Below are 22,023 nucleotides of genomic sequence, written 5' to 3'. Positions count from 1 at the left end.
TGCCTGCGTCAGGGTAAATTCTGCTGCCTGACACAGCGACGGTCTCTCTACTGCGTACAGTACTTTTTCTTCACCTATATATCCCACCACGCCTCCAGTCTCAAAGCTCACAGATCGGCCGGACATGCCTCTGCCTCAATCTTTATGACCGCTATTCTCTTTCAAATAATCTATTCATACACTCAAAATGAGCCACCACATCGGCCAGCGAATATCCTACGATGGCGCGCCGTGCACCGTCCGCTACGTCGGTGAAGTTGCTGGCACGGCGGGCAGCTGGTTAGGCGTCGAGTGGGATGATGCCGCGCGAGGCAAACACGACGGCTCTCACAAGGGCACCCGATACTTCACATGTAGCTCACCACTCATACTATGTGATCTGATGGTTTCATTAGCTGACTCGATACCAAATACAGGCCTGTCAAAGTCGCCCACTGCGGCGTCATTCGTTCGGCCAACCCGTCCGGCTGATGCCCCCCTGAGCTTCCTCGCCGCCCTCAATGAGAGGTACGTCGTGGATGCGCCGGGCGCGGTGCAGGGCAAGTCAAAGGTCGAGTTCATCGTTGGTGGCAAAGTCGCCCAGGAGATGGGTTTTGATAAGATCTGGCGGAGACAGTCGCGCCTCAAGGAGCTGAAGATGGTGGTGCTCGACGGCCAGAAGGTTGCCATGGCGAGAAGTGACGACGACTTGAATGATGAGGGGCTTGCTGCAAGCATTGCTGAGACGTCACCCAAGGTTGCGGAACTGGATTTGAGTAGGAATCTGTTTGAGCGCCTTGGGCCCGTGGTCGAGATATGCAGAGACTTGAAGGAACTGCAGAAGCTGTGCATCAAGTAAGTTGATCTCATTACTGCATGGATGACCTTCAATTATGCTGACTTGGGCTCCTCTCTTCCTCTTTTCTCTGCAATAGCGGAAATAGGTTTCTCGATATTCTCACAGATGATGCCCTCAAAGGCGCAGAGTCTGTCTTTGGCGGTGTGACGGAGCTGCAGCTAGGAGAGACGTTGATGAGCTGGGAAGAATTATGTCTAGTGGCCAGCAAATGTCCTTCTTTGGCGACTCTCCTCGTAGGCTCGAACCAATTATCGAGTCTCCCCCTTCTGAGCCATGCTAGCCTGCCATCAACACTAACAGCTGTCAATCTGGAATACAACGATTTCACAAGCTTGTCAGATATCGCCAGCCTGACAAGTTTGAAATCTCTTCGCCATCTACAGCTCAAGGGAAACAACATATCAGCGATAACCTCTTCCCCTGACGCTACCGATGTCCTGTTTCCTCCTTCCGTGCAGCACGTCGATCTATCATATAACAAGGTAGATAGCTGGGAGTTTATTGACAAGCTCCCGGCTGTCTTCCCTGGTATGACGGGCCTTCGTATCAGCCACAACCCCATCTACTACTCCAAAGATGCCGACTCTAACGCACAGTCTTCTGACGAGTCATTCATGTTCACCGTCGCTCGCATTGCACAGCTCAAGATTCTCAATTTTACACAAATCATTGCCACAGATCGCACCAACGCCGAGACGTTCTACCTATCACGTATTGCAAAACAGCTTGCCACCGTCCCCGAAGCTGCAGAAGATTCAATCAAGGCCTTGCATCCACGGTATAAAGAACTGTGTGAAGCGCATGGTGAGCCCGATGTGATTCGTCGCGAGGAGATCAACCCAAACTTCCTCGAGGCCCGTCTCATTACGACCGAATTCCACTACGAAGGAGTTTCAGATGAGGGAAAGAAGACGAGGATCACCAGGATCCCCAAATCTTTTGATATTTACGCCGTCAAAGGCATTGTGGGGAAGTTATACGGCCTGGCACCGCTCAAGCTGCGGCTGATCTGGGAGACGGGTGAATGGGATCCCGTGGCCGGATTTGACGAAAAGGACGATGACGATGATGGCAGCGACGGTGAAGATGAGATTATGGTAGAAGCGGAGATGAAGGCGGAGATGGAGGCGGAGATGGATGCGGACAAACCGGCAGCAAGCGGTGAAGATGATCAGACAGGACGATGGGTGAAGAGAGAGGTTGAGCTCACGGATGGTCCGAAGCAGCTGGGATATTGTGTTGACGGGTCAAGAGTAAAAATCAGAGTAGAAGCATAGCGACGGAGCTATACAGTGGATATAATTCTATGGAGAATGGGCAGCAAATTAGAAATCGTTTTCATCCGTCTTACAAGTGCCGGTCCAAAGGCTATTGGCACAATGTCATTGGAGCAAAATTTCCATGGGCGGACAAATCCTTCAGCTTCGTGACGGCAATCATCATCTTCTTTGGCGTACCAGAGTCGGATCGGAGCAATAATAAACAGCACACAAAGCGTAAGGCGCAAGAGAGCTGCTTGGAGCGACATTCCCCGAGCAGGCCCCAAGGCAAGATATATGCTTATTTGCAGGTGTCCACCCATCGATCTCCCCGCACGGAAGGGGAACTCCGTTTGTTACCTTGATTGCGGACTTGCAGGTCTCGGCAAAGAGAGCCGGAGAGCATATTGTGAGAAGAGGAGAGGGCATCTAGGCGAAGACTGCAATGACAATGTTACATTGATCTATGGTAGAAGGCACAACTACCCATATTAGGACGAATGGATCAAAAGGCATGTATATATATATATATATGAGCATACAACCTAAATAGCAATTGAGTTTTGTAGACACTCCATCTCATCGTACAACAAGCAATCCAAGATGCTCTTCACAACCACCATCGCAAGCTGCCTTCTCGCAGCCTCCGTCTCAGCCACAAGCCTCCAATGGCACTGGCTCAACAACCCCGGCGTCCAGCCCGTCTCCCCCATTGGCCACTCCATCACCATCCAAGTGCCCCCCGACACCGACGTCTGGCGCCCAGCCACGCACAAGAACAACTTCACAGCGCCCTACCTCTACACCACCATCGCCACCGCGCGCTTCTCCAGCGTCCAAGTCACCGTCACCGCACCCTGGAAGACGCTCTACGACCAGGGCGGCATCGTGCTTGCCTTTCCCAACCGCGAAAACCCCAACGCCACGCGCTTCATCAAAGCCGGCATCGAGTTCAACGACGGGGCTCCCGCGCTGGGCGTCGTGGCAACGGATATTCTGTCCGACTGGAGTCTGAGCCCCATCACGGAGAAGCAGACGACGACGAACGCGGAGGCTACTATCTTGGTGGAGAGGCAGGATACGGATGCGTGGGTGTATGTGCTTGAGAATGGGGGACAGACGAGGCGGGCGCTGAGACAGGTGACTTGGGCGTTTAACGAGGATGATGATCAGGGACTGGCGAAGGAGGTTGAGGTTGGCATTTACGGCGCGAAGCCGACGGAGGAGTCGGGCGCGGGACATGCGCGGGATAAGATTGCTGTGACATTTTCGGAGTTTGCTCTCAATCTTGTGTAATGGAGAGTTCCAGTGCTGCTAGGTAGTCACGTATAGTTCAACAAGCAATTGACTTACAGACTCCATATCCGAAAGGCGAGACGAGGGTTAATCCCGCCGGAATAGCGACAGCGTTTGTGAAACTCCATATTAATCAAAAATCAAGTCGATTGGCCAAATGTTGGAAAATGGGCATTCACCAGTCAATCGGCAATGGAGATAACTCAGCTCAAAGACCCAAACACGGCTCTCGGAATCGCGAGATCGCCTGCCCTGGCCTAAACCCTTCGGATCGGATCGCCAATCTGCAAATTCGGGTTTCCCTTGTACTGGAGATAAACAACCCCGTAGCGGCTTTCTGTCAAGAATTTAGAGTAGAGTTTAGTGCTGATCGGATTTCTGGAGCGCCACGCTGCTGGAAATGCTGGCTCGGAATAAATGCATCTTTGGGAGACATAAAGCCGATTGCCTAAACGGGAAACGCCTCTACGCACCATCTTAACGCCATTGATTTCCGAATCGCGAAAAGAAACAGTGGTGCGATTGAATAGATAAATAGAGAGCTGAAGATCTTCAAAATCATGAGAAAATTTTGTGCATCAACATAGTAATTCAAGCCATCTTCAAAATCATGAGAAAATTTTGTGCATCAACATAGTAATTCAAGCAATAGCTTCAAAAGAATTCTTTACCATTCAAACCACTTTTTTCAAGTACAGCATTCACTTTACACACCAACTCAAAAATGGCCACAGTTATCAATAAGAGTGTCGGCCCCATTGGCTACGGCCTCATGGGTAAGTCTAATACTTTCAACGCCTACAATCTACGCAACAACAACTTTACTGACACTTCTTCTCTGATAGGCTTCACCTGGCGCCCTGAGCCTCCGCCATTGGACCAAGCCATTGCAGCTCTGAAAACCGCCCTCAACAACGGCATGACGCTCTGGAACGGCGCAGAGTTCTACGGCCCGCCCGAATACAACTCCATGACTCTGCTCAAGGCCTACTTCACAAAATACCCCGAGGACGCCGACAAAGTCACCCTCATCATCAAGGGCGGCGTGGACCTCAAGACACTCAAGCCCGACGGAAGCCCTGAAAACGTTCGACGATCTCTCGACAACATCATCAGCCAGCTCGGCGGTACCAAGAAGCTCGACCTCTTCAGCTGCTCGCGGAGAGACCCCAGCACGCCCCTGGAGGTGACTTTTGGTGTTATTCAGAAGGAGTACATCGACACAGGCAAGCTAGGCGCCATTGCGCTTTCGGAATGCAGCGCCGATACGATCAACGAGGCGGCAAAGATTGCAAAGATTGGTACCGTGGAGGTGGAGCTGAGCATCTTCACGCCAGATATCCTTAAGAACGGCGTTGCTGCCGCGTGTGCCCAGCACGGCATCCCCATCACCGCATATTCTCCCATCGGACGAGGAGTAAGTCCAAGGCCCCATCAACGCATGCATTCACTAGCTAATACCCAGATGATAGATCCTCACCGGTCGATTCAAGGAAGTCTCAGACCTCCAGCAATTCGGCTACATAGCCACCTTCCCGCGCTTCCAAAAGGCCGCCTTCGAGCACAACCTCAAGCTCGTCAACCAGGTCGAGACCCTCGCCAAGGAAAAGGGCTGCACCCCAGCCCAGCTCGCCGTCGGCTGGGTTCACAGCCAGAGCAACCGCCCGGGCCTGCCTACCATCATCCCCATCCCCGGCGCAACAACCGCGGCACGAGTGGAGGAGAATTCGAGGGTGGTCAAGTTGACGGAGGAGGACATGAAGAAGATCAACGACATCATCGAGTCATTCGATGTTGCCGGTGAGCGGTACCCTGATGGCGCGCCGAGGAACACCTAGAGTAGTGTCCCTGTTGGCAAGTCTTCTAAGCCATGCATTTGTTAGCAGTAGCACAGTTTATTTGTATACATATGAAGATTAATGTATTATGAATTTGAAAAAATCAGGGGTGAAATTGTCCACAGTCGACCAACTCAGTTTAAGAAACCAAGATGGCCTTGAGCATTGCAGAATTCATCGAAATGAATACATCATGATAAGTGTTACGAAAGATAGGTGTTGAATTGTCATTAAATTAAACTTACCAGACAGACATCATAGCTCCCTTATTGCGCTTATTACGCGCACATGGCATTCATCCAAATGCCGCGTGGCAAAAAGAAGAGCATCTGGGTGAGAAAAGAAAAGGCATCACGTCGTGCTAAAATATCTTCCTCGACGGAGACCCACGGCGCTAAGAAAGTGGGTTTGTTCCTGAATCCGTCCATCACTTCTCCGAGTCTTACATAACCACATCAAAGCATGCAGAAATACACGTCAAACCGGCAATTTATTGTCTCCAACGCCTCTTCTGTCTCGCACATTTCTAGGGGTATACATTATCATCTCACCTTCATCAATCATTACACAGACCAAGGATCGTAAGGAAAAAAAGATTAATGTGCCATGCACGCCCGTAAACCAAAGAAAAACAAAGATGCTAGACAATCATCGCGCCATTCATGCCCACGGCCTCCACCCTGTTGACCAGCTTCTTGACATTTGCCCATTCCTCATTCTTGAGTCCTTCTTTGCCGCCCAGACCGCTAGCCACCTCAAAGACTGTCAGAGAGCCGTCAATGCCACCGGTTGCAATGCGTTTGCCGTCATTGGGTTCCCAGGCCACCTTGTTCAAGCTCTTGGACAGCATCGTCCTGCCGTCTTGCCGGCTGCTCGGCGTTATTCTCGACACCGGCTCTTCCGTATCAATTGCGATGTCCCAGAACTCCAACCAGCCAGCTCCATCTACCAGGGCAAAGACGCTGGGTTTCACGGGTGACCATTTGGCATCGTAGACAACGTCCTCGCGAACAAAATCAAGCAGTGGCGATACGGCACCACCAATAGTCGAAGTGGCCGCAGGAGCACGAACCTTCCAAAGCTTCACACTCCAATCAAGAGACGACGAGATGGCCAAATCGCCGAGATCCACAGGGCCTCGGGCGGGATGGAAGTCAACAGACATGACAGGCGCCATGTGTCCCTTGTAGCTAATCTTCTTGTCAACACCGGCCTTGGCGCCGGCACGGTCGTATCTGTGGCAAGGGAAAATAGTTCCCTCTTCGCTTCCTACGAGGAAGAATGTCGGGTCAGTTTGAGGGAACGAAAGGCATGTAGGGCTGACATCCTCAACAGCCACTTTAGCCTGGCTGGGATTCTTCAGCTCGAGCAGCTCTTGCGGCTGTGCAAATACATCCATGCTCCAGCCGCAAACGACCCCATCTGTAGAGCAGGAAATAATGTTGTTGGCGTTTTGTGTGCCCACAATATCAACAGAGTAGATCGGGTGTGCGTGACCGTAGCCAGTCAACGGGGTCTTCTGGACCGGCGCAGACTTTGCTCGAGTATCCCACAACAGAACCTGGCCACTGTACGAACCACCAACGATGAGGTTTGGGTGATATGGCGAGAATTTTGCTGTGAGAATGTCCGACTGTGCGGTAAAGACGTATTCTGGTCGGTTATGCATATGAATATTCCACACCTGGACAAGCCCATCCGGCTCGTGAGGTGCTGTCGGGTTTTTGGTGTAGGAAGCGAGCACCAGCTCGTTGAACTTGGGAGAGAAATCAATCCCGCTAATCATTCGCTTTTTAGACCAACGATCATCGTAGAATTGTGTCACCTCCTTGACTCTATGCCCTCCTTTACCTCCCGTATTACCACTCTCTTCATCCTTGTCCTCGAGGTCTTGGCCATGCAGGGCATAGTCTGTAAGAATATCATATGTCTCTTGATCTAGGGCTCTCTCAATCACTTTGGTCGACTGCTCCAGAAAATCCGCAAATTCGTCTGAGTGAGTAACAGCCTCGAGTTCTTCGGCAGTAAGCTCTCTGATTGGATAGTTGGTTGTTGAAAAGGGTTGTGTCCCTGCAGCACCCTCGCCCAAAAGCTCTTTGGCCGCTCGCAGCTCTTCTTCCACTTCCAGTCTAATCTTTTCACGCAGCTCCTCCTCTCGGTCCCGTTCTTTCCTGCTCAGCCTCTTGTTGGGCGTTGAAGTCGGTCCCATGAAATCGTCTGTATCGGAGGCTATCGACTCGTCTCTTGTCCTATCAGGGAGTGTCCATTCATCTGTGGTCTGTACACCTTTGCTGTATGAATAGACCTCTTTCACAGGAGAGGGCGGACATTCATATACGGTTGTCAAGGGAACAGTAGTCAGGTTCAGCGCCACAGGTGTAGGGCCTGGGGTAGTCTGCCCGCCTTGCCCAGCCATGGAAGTCGTCCATTCCGAGGTCACATTGCTGATTTCGCCGCCACTAAGAACACTATTCGGCCTGCTCCCACGAGGCGCTGGTGAGCCAGGGGGTCCTGTCCCAATTGAGCTGGGCCTACTACTGCCAACTAAGCTGTCAATGAGGGACTCGATCTCGCGGCGACTGTCTGCTCGTCCTGGCGTCGGTGATACTAGCTGCTATGCAACAGGCGATTAACGGATAAGAAGCAGGCTTTAGGCCAGGGAAGAACAAACCTCGTTAGGAGAGCTCATACCAGTGCGGGTGTATACCGCCTGGGTTTGGTTCTGAGAGGCCCGAAGCTCCCTCTGGCGCTTAAGCTCTGCGAGCTTCGCCTTCTTGGCAAGAATCTCATCTCGTCGTTGCTGCATCGCGATTGTCCCACAGTCCCATTGCGGGACGCACCAGATATAAGGGGCGAGGCGAGATGCGAAAGGAGAAGAGGGAGGTCAAGCCACGGCGCCACGGGGGGGTATGACAACAGGCCCAGGCCACGATCTAGGAGGGCGGGGTTCGAAAAGAAAAGGGCTTGCAGAAGGAAAAGAGCGAGCGAAGCGATTAAAAGTATTTAAACAAAGATATTGCGAGCCATCCACCCACTCTCGTTTTGTCTATCGATACTCCGTACACCGTAATATTAATGGCACTGGGACTAAATCGTAGTGCCTGTATCGCCAATGTGCCGTTCAGAGCTTATCGCGTTGCAGCTGGATTGCGGCCAGCACGTGACATTCGCAGGCCCAGAGGCTAGAGCCACGCCTGTAGCAGCGGCATTCCGGGGCTGGAAAAACTGCGACTTTTCCCGAGGACATTTTTCAAATCTTTGTCTCAGCCGACGCAACAATTCCCTCGAGCCACCGTCGACCTGGGTTCAGCGACGGCCATTGTCGAGCCCCCCAAATTCGCCCTCACTCCTCGAATCCTGCTCCCAGCAGCCGCGCGACGTGCGAACATCACCATGTCGTCAACAGGAGTCAACGTACGTTTGTCTGGCCTAAACCTCGCAGAGCCCAACCGCACGCCGCCGTCCCGCATCGGCCTCGATCTTTGCGACAGCCGCGTGCAATTGGGCCCGCTCGCTGGGCGACACAGTTCTGATTGATTCTCTTCCAGGTCCTCCGGTGGTCCGCCCTCGCCTTTGGCGTGTTCTACGGCTTCTCCCACCAGCGCACGATCACCACAACCCAGCGAGCTCAGCACGCGCAGCACGAGTATGAGCAGAAGCAGAAGCTGATAGATCAGGCCAAGGCGGAATATGCAAAGAAGAAGAACCCTTCTGTAGCATCAGCAGACGATGGTACGCACAACCGCGCAGTCACATGGCATATGCTCTGTCTTGCTCCTTTCAAGTCCAGCGGGGCTGCTCTGCAGCTTTTCGAGGAGAACTTGAGGAGTGGAAGCGCATGCTAGAAAATTGACCAACAAGAAGCTAACTCGATGGAAATAGTTGTTACAGATGTCAACAGCCCGAATTTTGACCTCGAGAAGTTCCTAGAAAAGGTCTCCAAGGACAGCCCTTGACGTAACTGAGGAAAAACGTGGGCCGGTGAGGGGTGAGGAGCGGGAAAATGGTCGTCGGAGAAGGGGAAAAAAATATGCTGGCGGACGAACAAAATATGACCGTCACGGAGACCCAAAAGCCTCACGAGGCATAATCAGGACACCGCAGACTGCACAGGCAGTGTATACTTGAAACTACACATGGCGCCGCTGCATAGAGGTTTCGTTGGGTCGTTTGTTTTGGTGAACTGTACTTGTAAAAATATGCGCATTTAGACGTTTCAAAATTAAAAAGAAGAGTTACCACACGTGCCAGCTACGCTTTGAGAAGGTCTTTTGACGTTTGAGTGACCATCACAATTGCGCCTTGCAGAGCAAGATGTAGTCTCCAAGCAGCTTCGAGAGGTGGAACGATATACCTACGCACCAGCGGAGTTTTTCACTCTAGCTCATTTCATCCTTTTTTTTTAAGCTTCACAAAGAAGGAAATCAGGAACGTTCACGACAGTGAATACTACAACTGCTCCAAGGCGATTTCTCGATGCAGACTAGATTACAGCGCAATTCTACAGCTTCCGCCATGATTCAATCCCGTTCCCACTTTTACAATTGGCGCAGCGCAGCGTTTTGGCGATGTTTCGTGGGATGGGCAATTTGATGATTCGGGAAAACACCGGCGCGCGCCGGCCCCACAATCTCTTGACATACGTAGCACCTTAAGCTCAAGCTGTCCTCACCACGTCTCAGCGTGGCTTCTCAAGGTAAGGTACGAAGCATCGCCATCAACCTTCAGGAGAGCCACAATGGCGGTCGAAACCTCCAAAGGGCCCGCCTTGGGCTACACCACCGAAAGCACCCGGGCGCTGTTCCGGGTCGTCATTCTCTGCTTCATTGCGGCCGCGGCCATTGCGAGTCGTCTGTTCTCTGTTATACGTAAGTCGCTGCTGTTCTTATAGCTGTCATTCTGCGATGCGGAGGCCATTGCTGCGCTCAATCGCAATTGTGGTGGCGTTTTATTCCGAAAGCTAACGATTCGCCTTTAGGATTTGAAAGTATCATTCACGAATGTCAGTGAATCCTCTCTCTGTCTCTCTGCATTGGAGCGCATCGACTTGCCTTGCCCAATAACACGAAGCTAACCAACCCATCTAGTCGATCCTTGGTTCAACTTCCGAGCAACCAAGTACCTTGTCGCAAATGGCTTCCACAAGTTTTGGGACTGGTTTGACGACCGAACATGGCATCCTCTCGGTCGAGTCACCGGAGGCACCCTGTATCCCGGCCTGATGGTCACCAGCGGTGCCATCTACCACGCTCTCAAGACGTTGACAGTCCCCGTCGACATTCGCAACATCTGCGTTCTCCTTGCGCCGGCCTGCTCAGGTCTGACGGCCTTTGCTACATATCTCTTGACCAACGAAATGACTACTTCGCCATCTGCAGGTCTTTTGGCGGCTATTTTCATGGGAATTGCGCCTGGTTACATCTCCAGATCCGTTGCTGGCAGCTACGATAACGAGGCCATTGCCATCTTCCTTCTCGTCTTTACCTTTTACCTGTGGATCAAGGCTCTCAAGCTGGGTTCCATGCTTTGGGGAGCCCTGTGTGCCTTGTTCTACGGCTACATGGTGGCATCTTGGGGTGGATACGCTTTCATCACCTGCCTCCTCCCTGTGCACGCCCTGACTTTGATCTGCATGGGCCGATACAGCTCCCGTCTCTATGTCAGCTACACCACCTGGTATGCATTGGGAACATTGGCCAGCATGCAGATTCCTTTTGTCGGCTTCCTCCCCATCAAGACCAGCGAGCATATGCCCGCCTTGGGTAAGAATCATCCTTACTCTTGATAGAACCGGGATCTCGTGTCTCTAACATCGCTTGTATAGGTATCTTTGGCTTCATCCAGCTTATTGGTTTCATCGAGTATGTGCGATCTGCCATTTCTGGACGCCAGTTCCAGACCTTCCTTGTCACAATCCTCGTGGCAACGTTTGGCCTAGGTCTGCTTGGTCTTGTTGGTCTTACTTCTCTGGGCTACATTGCCCCCTGGAGCGGACGATTCTACTCTTTGTGGGATACCGGTTATGCTAAGATCCACATTCCCATCATTGCCTCTGTCTCTGAGCATCAGCCCACTGCTTGGCCATCCTATTTCTTTGACTTGAACTTCCTTGTCTGGCTCTTCCCCGCTGGTGTCTATCTGTGTTTCCAGGAGCTCAGGGATGAACACGTCTTCGTCGTTGTGTATGCCCTGTTCGGCAGCTACTTCTCTGGTGTCATGGTCCGTCTGATGCTCACTCTCACGCCTGTCGTCTGTGTTGCTGCCGCCATGTCAGCCTCTCAGATCCTCGACACATACCTCAGCTGGAAGTCGGCTGTTCCCGCTGAGGAGCAGGAAGCACCAAAGAAGGTAAAGGGTGGTCTCCGTGGCGTTGAGAAGCCTAATGTCGGCATCTATAGCCCTCTCACCAAGGTGCTGGTGTCGGGATCTATCCTCGTCTACCTCTTGATGTTTGTCTCACACTGTACCTGGGTTACGTCAAACGCCTACTCTTCACCGTCTGTTGTCCTTGCCAGCCGTATGCCTGATGGAAGTCAACATATCATTGACGATTACCGAGAGGCTTACCAATGGCTGCGCCAAAACACCAAGGAGGACGCCAAGATTATGTCCTGGTGGGATTACGGCTACCAGATTGGTGGCATGGCTGACCGACCTACACTCGTCGACAACAACACCTGGAACAACACCCACATTGCTACCGTTGGCAAGGCCATGAGCTCAAGGGAGGAAGTCAGCTACGAAATCATGCGACAACACGAAGTTGACTATGTTCTTGTCGTATTCGGTGGTCTCTTGGGCTACTCTGGCGATGATATCAACAAGTTCTTGTGGATGGTCCGTATTGCTGAAGGTATCTGGCCTGACGAGGTCAAGGAGCGAGACTTTTTCACTTCCCAGGGCGAATACCGCGTTGATGAGGGTGCCACTGATACCATGAAGAACAGCTTGATGTAAGTGATAAGCGAGCCATTGCAGCGAGTAATTAGTGCTAACAACAAAACCAGGTACAAGATGTCGTATTACAACTACGGCTCCCTGTTTCCTCCGGGACAGGCCGCTGATAGAGTCCGACAAGTCCGAGTCCCCGACCAGGGACCTGTTATCAATACGATTGAGGAGGCTTATACCAGCGAGAACTGGATCATTCGTATCTACAAAGTCAAGGACCTTGACAACATTGGTCGTGATCACGTCAGTGCTGCTGCCTTTGAGCGCGGCCAGAAGAAGAAGAAGCCCACCAAGAAGAGGGGCGCCAGAGTGCTTCGCCTGGATTAGAAGTTGGATGTATTTTTTTCACGGATAGGTATCTGAGGGAGGCCGATAGAAGCCAGATAAAAAAAGACATGGCTCGAGTGCTCCTATATATCTAGACAAAAGTTAGTCTAGAATGTATATCAATTTCATGTTTTGAGGGAAAATTTACCAAACTTTTCAGAGAAAACATTGATCACTTCTTCCAGTAAATGTTGTGATTTAATTATCTTACGGCATTAAATGTCATCAATTGGCTAATTAATTGCACAAGTTATTCCTTTCATTCTTTGGCTACACCTTTTCATTTCGTCTCTATCATGCTGCCAACCGTGCGTATATCGATTGACAGCATTGGCAGCTGCAAGAGCGTAACCGGATGGACTTTCCAGCTGGCGTGCCCCATGACCATAACGCAAGAATGGCACGAGACGCGCCTTCATCCCAAGTCGTGTCATGCTTTCTTCAGTTCAGCCTCACTTTTTGTTATTTTGGACTCAATTTCACTTTTTCCTGACTCTGACTCCCCTTGTCTTCCCTCTCTCCCCCCTCTCTTTCCTCCCCTCTTTCTTTTCTTTCTTCTTCTAAATCTAATTCCATTCTCAATCTCTCTTATTTCTTTTTCTTTTCTTTTTTTGAGTCTCCATTGCTGCCTTCTCTTCCACCTTCATCCTCACCTTCATCCATCGCTTTCTGTCTATTGAATTTCTATCTCACATCTACACCGTTGCCATCTCACTCGCCGATTCATCTACCATGGGTGGCAGCAAGAAAAATCGACGCAAGAACCCAACCGACGACGGCGGAGTTGATCTCCTCAGCCTTGCTTTCAATCTGCCCACACGCCGCGACATCGAGCGTGCAGATAGAGAAGCGGCCCAAGCCCAATCGCACTCGCAGAGTATCAGAATTCAATACGACCCAGGCGATGAATCGAGTGACAATGAGTCGCTGTCGACACTCGATCTAAATGCCAGCAAACCAACCGCGGAAGAAGTCGATGAGACCCCAAAGGCTCAAAAATCATCCAAGCCTCGCCCTGAGCGCCAATTGAAGCCAAAGGGGCACATCTTCCAGCGCTCTTCTCCCAGACACAAGCCAAAGAGAGTTGATGCTGAGCCGTCACCTACTTGCCGAGCCTCGAAGCGAGACTCCTCCAAGGCTCGTGAAAGATCCTCTTCGAGCCCAGCCACTCTCCGAGCTTCGTCTCCTGCCTCTTCCATCCCATCTTCAGCTACTTTCCCGCGGTCCACCTCCAACTATTCCCAACCGCAGTTCTACCAACCCGTGTTTGCTTTTCCTGCGGGCTCTGTGTATCCCCCGACACAATATTATCCAGCTTTGACAAAGGCCGATTCTGCCTCTGATGCTGTTCAGCATGTGCCTTTTCCTCTGTACACACTGGCCCCTACAAACATGCCCAAATCGCATCAACCTAGCTCAATTTCTCAGGAGGTCCAACGCATTCAGAGCAAGCTCGATAAAGTGGTGGTAGAGCTCTCTAAACACCCAGAAGATGCCACCTTGAGAAGCGAGCTATCAGCTTTGCAAACAGAGCTGAATACTCGACTGAACACGCTGCTCGGCATGACCCCTCCGAAGGAAGCCAACATGTCCGAAAACTCTGAGCTTCGCGATTCGAAGACAAAGCCCAAAAAGTCTACGACTCAGTCTCACTCTATAACTGCTCAGAGAGAGATGAGCCCCAAGAGAAAAATGCGCCATCATCTTTGCACAGGCTGCGGCAAAGTTCGCTCTTCCAACTATCACACCAAGCACCCAATTGTTCCGGGAGGCAGGCCGTCTATGAATTACTGTGAAGACTGCTTCGAAGAAAACGTTGAGGATGGGGCTTTGGACCATCATTTCTGCTATGGGTGCGGAAATGTCAGATCCAAAGAGTTTCAGAGAAACCACCCAATCTCGAATGGCGAAAGGCCTTTTCCCAATTACTGCTCGGTCTGCGTGGAGGAAATCCGATCTGCCGAGGCCATCGCAGACGTCTCTATGGTTGATTTTGTGAGTGATTTTGTTTCAATGAAATTTGAAGACGTGGAATCAGGATTGACATAACCATTCCAGGCGCCGAGTCGTTCCCACAAGAGCAGCTCATATACTGGTTCTGCCCGCAATCGCACTCGGAATGGTGTGCCCGCAAAATCATCGAACTCAGGGCCTGGTCCAGAAAACCATCAGAATCAATTGGATACTTTGCTTTTCTCGGCTCATACAAATGGTAGCAACGATGTTAGCTCTCTCGAAGCAAAGAAAGCTCCGCAACCGCTGAAGCTTTCGACAAACGGCCCTCAGCTCAGCCCCTCGAACTCCTCGCCTGATTCGCCCTACTATCCAGTTCGCAACACTGGATCATCTCAGAGACGGGCAGAGCGGAGTCCTCTAAGTAGCCCAGGAAGTCAATATGGCAGCTCTCCAAATACTTCGACGACGCCAAGATACCAGGCTCCTTATGTCGAAGATATATTCTCACCTATTCACCAAACAAGCAAGCTGCCAATAGATAACCGTAATTCCTCCAAATTCTCTTCTTACGGCCACAGAGGGAACATCTTTCATCCAGCGGCTCCTGAAGATGAGCAGGAATCAGTCATTCGCTCCGACAAAGCCCCCCACTCTGAAATATCCGAAGAAGCATCCGATAATTCTACGGAGAGTCACACTTCCACTGATGATTCAGCCCAATCCACTGGAAGCAAGAGTGTGAAATTCAGATCAAAGGTCGACATTCGTCTTTCAGACTCTCGCGCTTCAAGTAATGCCTCTTCGCATGCCAAGGTTCTTGAGGAAGATATCAAGCCCAACGAGGAGACCATACCCAGCCGCGTGGGTATATTTGGAACTTCGCCAAAGAAGTCACAAACTGGCTATTATGCAAGAACGCAAGAGCCTTACAACTCTGCCTCCTCTTTTGCAGGAGGGGATGGGGATGGCGAAGCTATCCCTGAGAGAGGTTACAGAGGAGCTTTCTCTAAAGACAGCCCTGCAACTTCATGGCTGCCCCCTATGTCTATGTCTAGTGCCAGCGGAGACCATTGGTACTCAAGTCCTTTTGCATATCAATCTACCACGGCACCCAGCATAGATAGCTACACAGGATTCAACCCAGACAGAAAGTCAACCTTCAACTATGGCTCTAGCGGTGGGGTTAGAACTGAACCCGGCCGGCCGCCTCTTCGTGCCACTCGCAGTGCATTTAATTCAGCAAATGCCGGCACAGCGGCCGCTTATCCAGGCGATGGAGGAGACTGGGAGTCACAAAGGCCTCCTCCTTCCCCAACTGCTAGCTCGCAAGCTCAAGGATCCCCAGAGTCGCCAAGCAACCATTGGAAGAGCTATACGTCGCCCTATGCCGGAGGACCAAGCACCCAGTCTTCCTTCAGAAAAGGTTCATCCTGGAATAATTTCCCTTCTAGATTTGACTCTGATTGTTACGCAATGCAAGATGACTCTTCATTCAGCCAAAGCGTGTTTAGCGACTACTCTCAACCTAGTAGTAATCCTTACTATCAGCCTCGCAAACGACCATTTCCGGATCTGAATGATTACTGCTCTTTTGGCACTTGGGCACCGCGCGTTCCGGGCAAATGGGCAAAAGACTACCAGAGCACAGCCCAGCCTCCTCAGCAAACGCCGTACTGGATGTCTGAGCCCATCATTGAGGAACCAGATTCTCCCGAGAGCTCGCCGGGCAAGCGAACCAATATGATCGGTAAGTTGACACGCATGGATGATGCTATCTTGCTCCAACGCTAATTATATTCAAAGAATTTGACGAAATTGATATTTCTCCTGCATCTGCCAGTAACGTCACTAGTGTACTCTTTCCTGACCTAGGAAGCTTTGTGGACCACGAACATCAATCAGATGATGACTCTGACAAGGAGAATGCGATCAGTAAAAGCAGCCGCGACACCTCATCTTTCGACTAGACTTCCGACATAATTGCGAAGTCGTTATATGTAAACAAAGCAAAATCTTGCTTTTAACGACTATTTCCTTTGTTTTTTCCACTAATAATTGGCAATTGTTACCAAGGACGGATCACGCTTTATTTGTATAACCTTTTTGATGCGATTTGGGAACAATGTTTATGACAGGCCGAAGAAATGGATTTATGGCCTTTTTGCGTTGGTTTTCATGAGATTTTCGTTTGTATTTGTACGACCGGAAGATTTTATATCTTGCTGTTACTTTCTCATTTTCCTTTTGTTTTCCCCTTTTCCTTCCTATACGTCTCTGTTCTTTTGTTTCCTTTCAGATTTGTACCATTGCTTTTTTTGCGGCGAAGAGAGTTGATAAATCCATTATGTGAAGGAAAGACGGTTGGAGGGGATGATAGACAAGTGGCAGGTCGATGGACTGCCATCTAGTTAACTCACAATTAGCTATTTAAGAAATCGTGGTCAGTCAGCGTCGGTGGGCAAAGAACTAAGAATATTTCTGATTTTTAGTTGAGAGATTGCATTTGCTAATAAATGATTCTAATTATACTGAGACTAACAACACCTATGTATTAGATGACATCTGTGTGTGTATATCGTATATGTACCCGATCATGGCAACAAATTGCAGCCTGAGCTGCCCAATATTTCCCTCTCCAGCATAATTCCATTCCATACCATTCCAGTTCCCTCTTTTCCTACCCAGCCATCCGGTCATCCAACACATACAGCCCTGAACACATGTATAGAAAAAAGAGCCCGATATTCGCTCCTCTGCAAAAGCACATATAAAACTTCCAAATGAGACGGAAAATAAAAGAAAAGGAAAAATAAAATGCTCGCTCACATTGTGCTTTACATGAACTTTTGATGCATAACAACAATGAGGTGCAAGAAGAGAAGGAACAGAATAAAAAAACGCCAAACTTGATGGATATAACAAAATCATATTCCTTCACCGAACCAACCTCACAGCATCCTTCTCCGGGCTCGCCCTCATCAACGCAGATTGCAGTCGAGTCGAAAACATAGACGGAGCCAGACTTATCGCGGGAGAGCCTCTCCTCGAAGAAGAAGCATTACTAGCAGTAGACAGGCCCGGTTTCGGCGCCAAGAGCTCAATAGCCTCTAACCTCTTCCGCTCAAAGAAGAGGCTCCTCTCACGCTCAAAATCGGTCCGTAGGCGGCGCTCTTTGTCCTCCGTTTCGACGTCATTGATCCTCTGGCGCTTCTCGGCACGTTTGCTGGAGGTGTCCTGGATGCGCTTTTCCGTCCGCAGACAGGCGGCGTCTAGCTCCTTCGCCAGCTTGGGGGGCGCGAGCTCGAGATGTTTGTCTTTACGCTCGCTGCATGAGCCGCCCCAGAGACATTTGACCTTGAGTTTGGTTTGTTCGTTGGAATCGCCCCATACGAGCAGCTCGTCTTCGTCGTAGAGTTTGGTCCAGTTTTTGGAAGGGCCAAAGGGCTTCTTCGGGTCGGAAGAGTCGAGCATTTGTCCGTTTATACGGATTCCGACAGAGGCTTTGGTCGAGATCCAGAGATGGTATGACTTCTCATCTCCTGCTAAATCCTGTGTCCATGGAAGGGGCGTCTTGGCGGGATCGCTAGACGGATCGTAGCCTTGCTTCCACAGCATGATCTTAAAGGCATATTTTGGCACTCTTGAATTGAATCTGTCTTCGTAGACGGCAGTGTTCTCGAGGCCACGGCCAAATGAAACAAATGTATCGGCCATGAGACAGGTAATATCTCTGACGCAAGACGTGTCGTCAGATGCTATCAGAGCGAGTGCCCCAGACTCTCCATCAAGCTGTACCGGGACTACCCTACCGCTGTCTGGAATATCTGTTTCATCGGTAGCCGCGCCGTCGGCAGTTGGACCCGTCGCCGGAAAGTCCATATTGACGTCCTCTTCAGGAGGACCAGGAGCCTGTATACTCGGCGTGTTTTGCCTTTCTGATGCGGCAACAGGGGGGAAGTATTTCATTGCCAGACTCCACAGGGGCGTTTTGCCCGGGAGGAATTTCTCTTTCCGCTGGTTGGCTGCCAGGACAAACGCACCATACTGCAGCTGTGTCATCTCGGGGTAATTAAGGTGCCACGTCCTGCGATCCTGTGCCCAAAAGATCTTTTTGCTCACCGGTTCATCAATCTGGCGGCCGGAGTTAGATCTCTGAATCGGTGGCATACGGGATAGTAACTCATACTCTTCGGTTGTTGGGTCGGCAACATCGTCCATAAATCCCTCTGATTTTAATCTTTTGAGAGCCGGCTTGTCGGTAGGCGTGCTATCAGTGTCAAAATCTGCGCTTGCTGCGAGAGGCGAGGGTGATTTCCGTTTGCTGGTGTTAAAGTCGGAGGAAGCAATTGAATAACTGGATGCGTTTGGGTCCTCAATCCCGATCACAGAGACACCAAGGCTTTGTGAAGCAACGTTTTCCACCAAGCTCTGCAGTTGGTCGGCAGACTGTGCGTGATCAATGGATACGCTTCTCTCCGGTCTGAAAATGCTGCCGTATTTGACAAGGGTTGCACCGGAATCTCCAGAATCGTAAGCCTCGTCATCTTGGGCTTCGAAATTGCTATTGTTGCTACCATTGCCGTTCATTTGCGGGGCTGGTAGATTCAGTTGGCTCTCTGGAACGGCACCAGAACTGCCTACAGCCGAGACACCGACTTCTCCAAATAACCGGAGAGGTCGCATTGTGCCTTGCCCAAAGGTATAATTCCAGTCAATGTTTTCTTTCTCATTTTGCTCTTGCTGCTCGCTTTCGTCTTCTCTTTCCGATTCTTCTCCTGCGGAATCACTCACCCGATCATCCTCGTCTTCAATTGTGTATGCGTTTGGTTGGTGCTGAGTCCCGTGATACTGAGGTGATTCCAAGACATCTTCTTCGTCGGTAATTTCGTCAAACGACTGTGAGGCCTCAATAGTCCTGCTATGAATCCACGGGTGCTCGTCCAACTCTTCCACCGTCGCACGGTTTTCTGGTCTTCTCTGAAGCATGGCGCAGATGAAGTCGATGCCGCTATTGGAAATACCACGATCGTCTAGTGGTCTTATATCGAGCAACATTGTCATGATCTGATGTAGCAGCTCGGAATAGCTAGTGCCGCTCTTAACGGGATAAGGAGGTTGGCCAGTCATGGAATAGAAGATGACACCGCCTAATGACCAGATATCCACGGCGTGATTATATCTTTGGCCCGGTACACGACGAGCCTTCTTGCCTCTGCTCCTTATGCCTTTATCGTCATACTCTGCATACTCGTTGTACACTTCTGGGGCACAGTATAGCAGGGTGCCACAAAACGTTCTGAGGAATGTCTGCTCCGTATCCACCATTTTGGAGAGACCAAAATCTGTGAGTTTGACTTCCAGCGGGCTAAGCGAGTTGATCAAGATGTTGTCCGGTTTGACATCCCTGTGAGTGATGTTGATGTTATGTAAGTAGGCCAGTGCGCTCAACAACTGCTGGGAAATGATCCTAGCCTCTGCTTCTGGAAACGGTCCTTCGTCTGCGACATGCTTTCCGATGTCACCCCCAGGCACAAGCTCCATGATGATGATGAGAAAACGATCCTCCCAGTCGAAGTTTTCCATATAACGCACGATATTGGGCTTTAGCGCGCGCACACCAGTTAGCCCAACTCTCAAGTCGTACATGGTAGGTTAGGGTGAGTAGCAAACCGCAACTTACATGTTTCACTCTCTGCATAATCTTCATCTCATTTTCGACTTTCTGGTCCAGCACTCCATTCTTGATAAAGCGACGCTTCTCAATCTCTTTGGCGGCATATGGCATTCCATCGTATTTGGACGTCACCTTGTAGACGACGGCAAATGCTCCCTTGCCAATCATGCCAATGCGGTTATACTTGCCGGACCCGTTCCACTCTCGCCGCACGTTATCTTTGCGCTTTGACGGAGTGCGCTGCTCGCTCGGTATGCGTTCCGGGCGTCGCGGGGTTATCAACTGGCCAGCGTTCTTGAATAAATCAACATGGCCTCCAGGACCGGCAGTGATCGTTTCGACGGGCCCCGGCAATAAGTTGTGTCGAAGGAAATAGTCGTCCACCTTGCGCTGGTACGTATCCAGATATTCGTCGGCACGGCGCGGGATTCGAACTCGGAAAGTAAGGTCTTGCATCTCGTTGTGCAGGTAGATTCGGATAACAGATCCTGAGCTCAACATCCATTTCAGAATGGGCTTCTTGGTAGGGTCTTTGTGGGTATTCTTGAGGAGGCGATCGTCGACAAAGGTTCCATTGGTAGACTGGTCCTCGATCATGACGGTGCCGTGCTCGTTGACAAAGATGCGAAAATGGATGTTGCTGATCCTCTTCAACGGATCATTGGCAAACACTACGTCGCATCGGCCCGGGTTCCTCCCAAAGACAAAGCCGGCCGCAGGGTTGTGGACCAGGCTCGAGAGCCGTAGGATAATGGCGTGGTTGCCATGGTTTGCGGGGTTGGATTCGAATTGGCTCGGCCGGTCCTCGTGCTCATAGTCGAGTTCGACGTCGTCGGCTTCGTCCCTGCCAATGAGATACGGCGACCCGGTCTTGAGCAGCTGCTGGACCTCGATTCGCGCAGTGTCCGAGTGCGGGTACAGCACGCAGATGATGTCTGAGATGTCTTCGTCCGAAAAGCCCGAGTTCTGCTTCCCTAGTCGGCGCGGGTCGAGGATATTTTGCGTCGCTGTGAGAGGCAAGTGTGTCAGCATCAAACCGCATCGTCGCGTCGCATCGTATCAACCTCGAGAGACAAAGAATTGGATGCACGGCCGGGTCCTACCTTGCGTTGGCTCTTGCGTATCGCCTTCGCCGTCCATTGGGAGCGACCCGATGAAGCTACAGCTAGAAATCGGTCCAGGTTGCCTGCCTCAGGTGTAAAAAAACAATGCGCTTGCTATGCTAGTCGAATAAGCAGACTGTGATGAGAACAAGATCGAAACCCAGAGCTGCCTTTGGACCAACAAGGGAGCGTGCTCTTTATCAGGGAACTTGGCGGGAGCCTAGGCGGACGTGACTGTCACAAGCGCCCTCTTTTTCAATTAATAAGGGAGCTAGCTACTACACCAGCCGCACCGCACCGTAGTGGCCGCTCTCTTGTTGCGCCACAGCGCCAGATCTTGCTAGAGGTGAGGCTGTAACGGTGTGGAGAAATTGATGAAAGAAAATGTAAAAAGAGGAATACTAGCAGGGTAGTCTATGGCTGCGCGGAGAATTAAAGAAGGAAAAGAAAAAGGTTGAAAGGTGAGGAGAACACAGCAGGCAGCTAAGCAAGACCGCAGTATGGCAGGCCTCTAGCTGGCGGGATGGGCGATTAGCGATAGCGGGGTCGGCAGTGCCTACGTCTGGAGTAAATTGGCCCGAAAAGAGGCAATGAGAACGGAAATAATGCTTCTCCAACAGCATACAACTTGTAGTTTTGAAATAAAAAGGTAGCAGTAACTATGAAGCAGCAGCAGTAGTAGTAATAGTAGCGAAAAAGAAAAAGAGTTCAGAAAAAAAAACATCAGATGAAACAAACAAACGCCTGAATAGATCATCAAGCCCGTAACAACGTCATTACC

General features: G+C 50.7%; 8 protein-coding genes across 8 annotated transcripts; 6 read left to right on the top strand and 2 right to left on the bottom strand.

Moving 5' to 3' along the window:
* Positions 1-187: 187 nt before the first annotated feature.
* Positions 188-2,115, top strand: TGAM01_v203742 (hypothetical protein; the record flags this gene model as incomplete). The annotated part of the gene is made up of 3 exons (XM_024549272.1): positions 188-353; positions 417-834; positions 924-2,115. 3 exons carry the CDS (start codon positions 188-190, stop codon positions 2,113-2,115), a joined length of 1,776 nt encoding a protein of 591 aa, XP_024405977.1.
* A 585-nt stretch (positions 2,116-2,700) lies between these two features.
* TGAM01_v203741 (hypothetical protein) lies at positions 2,701-3,393 on the top strand (the record flags this gene model as incomplete). The annotated part of the gene is made up of 1 exon (XM_018803942.1): positions 2,701-3,393. One exon carries the CDS (start codon positions 2,701-2,703, stop codon positions 3,391-3,393), a length of 693 nt encoding a protein of 230 aa, XP_018662993.1.
* Positions 3,394-4,117: 724 nt separating this feature from the next.
* On the top strand, positions 4,118-5,231 carry TGAM01_v203740 (hypothetical protein; the record flags this gene model as incomplete). The annotated part of the gene is made up of 2 exons (XM_024549271.1): positions 4,118-4,810; positions 4,866-5,231. 2 exons carry the CDS (start codon positions 4,118-4,120, stop codon positions 5,229-5,231), a joined length of 1,059 nt encoding a protein of 352 aa, XP_024405976.1.
* A 640-nt stretch (positions 5,232-5,871) lies between these two features.
* TGAM01_v203739 (dynein intermediate chain, cytosolic) lies at positions 5,872-8,037 on the bottom strand (the record flags this gene model as incomplete). Its single annotated transcript, XM_024549270.1, has 2 exons — positions 5,872-7,845; positions 7,903-8,037. The coding sequence occupies 2 exons, from the start codon at positions 8,035-8,037 to the stop codon at positions 5,872-5,874; spliced, it is 2,109 nt and encodes a 702-aa protein (XP_024405975.1).
* A 587-nt stretch (positions 8,038-8,624) lies between these two features.
* TGAM01_v203738 (hypothetical protein) lies at positions 8,625-9,076 on the top strand (the record flags this gene model as incomplete). Its single annotated transcript, XM_018803945.2, has 2 exons — positions 8,625-8,645; positions 8,780-9,076. The coding sequence occupies 2 exons, from the start codon at positions 8,625-8,627 to the stop codon at positions 9,074-9,076; spliced, it is 318 nt and encodes a 105-aa protein (XP_018662996.2).
* An 893-nt stretch (positions 9,077-9,969) lies between these two features.
* Positions 9,970-12,509, top strand: TGAM01_v203737 (oligosaccharyl transferase STT3 subunit; the record flags this gene model as incomplete). The annotated part of the gene is made up of 5 exons (XM_018803946.2): positions 9,970-10,099; positions 10,210-10,233; positions 10,319-10,993; positions 11,056-12,184; positions 12,239-12,509. The coding sequence occupies 5 exons, from the start codon at positions 9,970-9,972 to the stop codon at positions 12,507-12,509; spliced, it is 2,229 nt and encodes a 742-aa protein (XP_018662997.1).
* A 732-nt stretch (positions 12,510-13,241) lies between these two features.
* TGAM01_v203736 (hypothetical protein) lies at positions 13,242-16,432 on the top strand (the record flags this gene model as incomplete). The annotated part of the gene is made up of 3 exons (XM_018803947.1): positions 13,242-14,504; positions 14,568-16,212; positions 16,269-16,432. The coding sequence occupies 3 exons, from the start codon at positions 13,242-13,244 to the stop codon at positions 16,430-16,432; spliced, it is 3,072 nt and encodes a 1,023-aa protein (XP_018662998.1).
* Positions 16,433-17,399: 967 nt separating this feature from the next.
* TGAM01_v203735 (serine/threonine protein kinase) lies at positions 17,400-21,279 on the bottom strand (the record flags this gene model as incomplete). The annotated part of the gene is made up of 3 exons (XM_024549269.1): positions 17,400-19,361; positions 20,146-21,146; positions 21,243-21,279. The coding sequence occupies 3 exons, from the start codon at positions 21,277-21,279 to the stop codon at positions 17,400-17,402; spliced, it is 3,000 nt and encodes a 999-aa protein (XP_024405974.1).
* Between the last annotated feature and the right edge of the window lie 744 nt (positions 21,280-22,023).

This window comes from Trichoderma gamsii (assembly GCF_001481775.2).
Source record: "Trichoderma gamsii strain T6085 chromosome Unknown Scaffold_10.2, whole genome shotgun sequence".
NCBI classification, from domain to species: Eukaryota; Fungi; Ascomycota; class Sordariomycetes; order Hypocreales; family Hypocreaceae; genus Trichoderma; species Trichoderma gamsii.
Note: the sequence above shows the minus strand (reverse complement) of the source record. Positions and strands in the feature narration are given on the sequence as shown.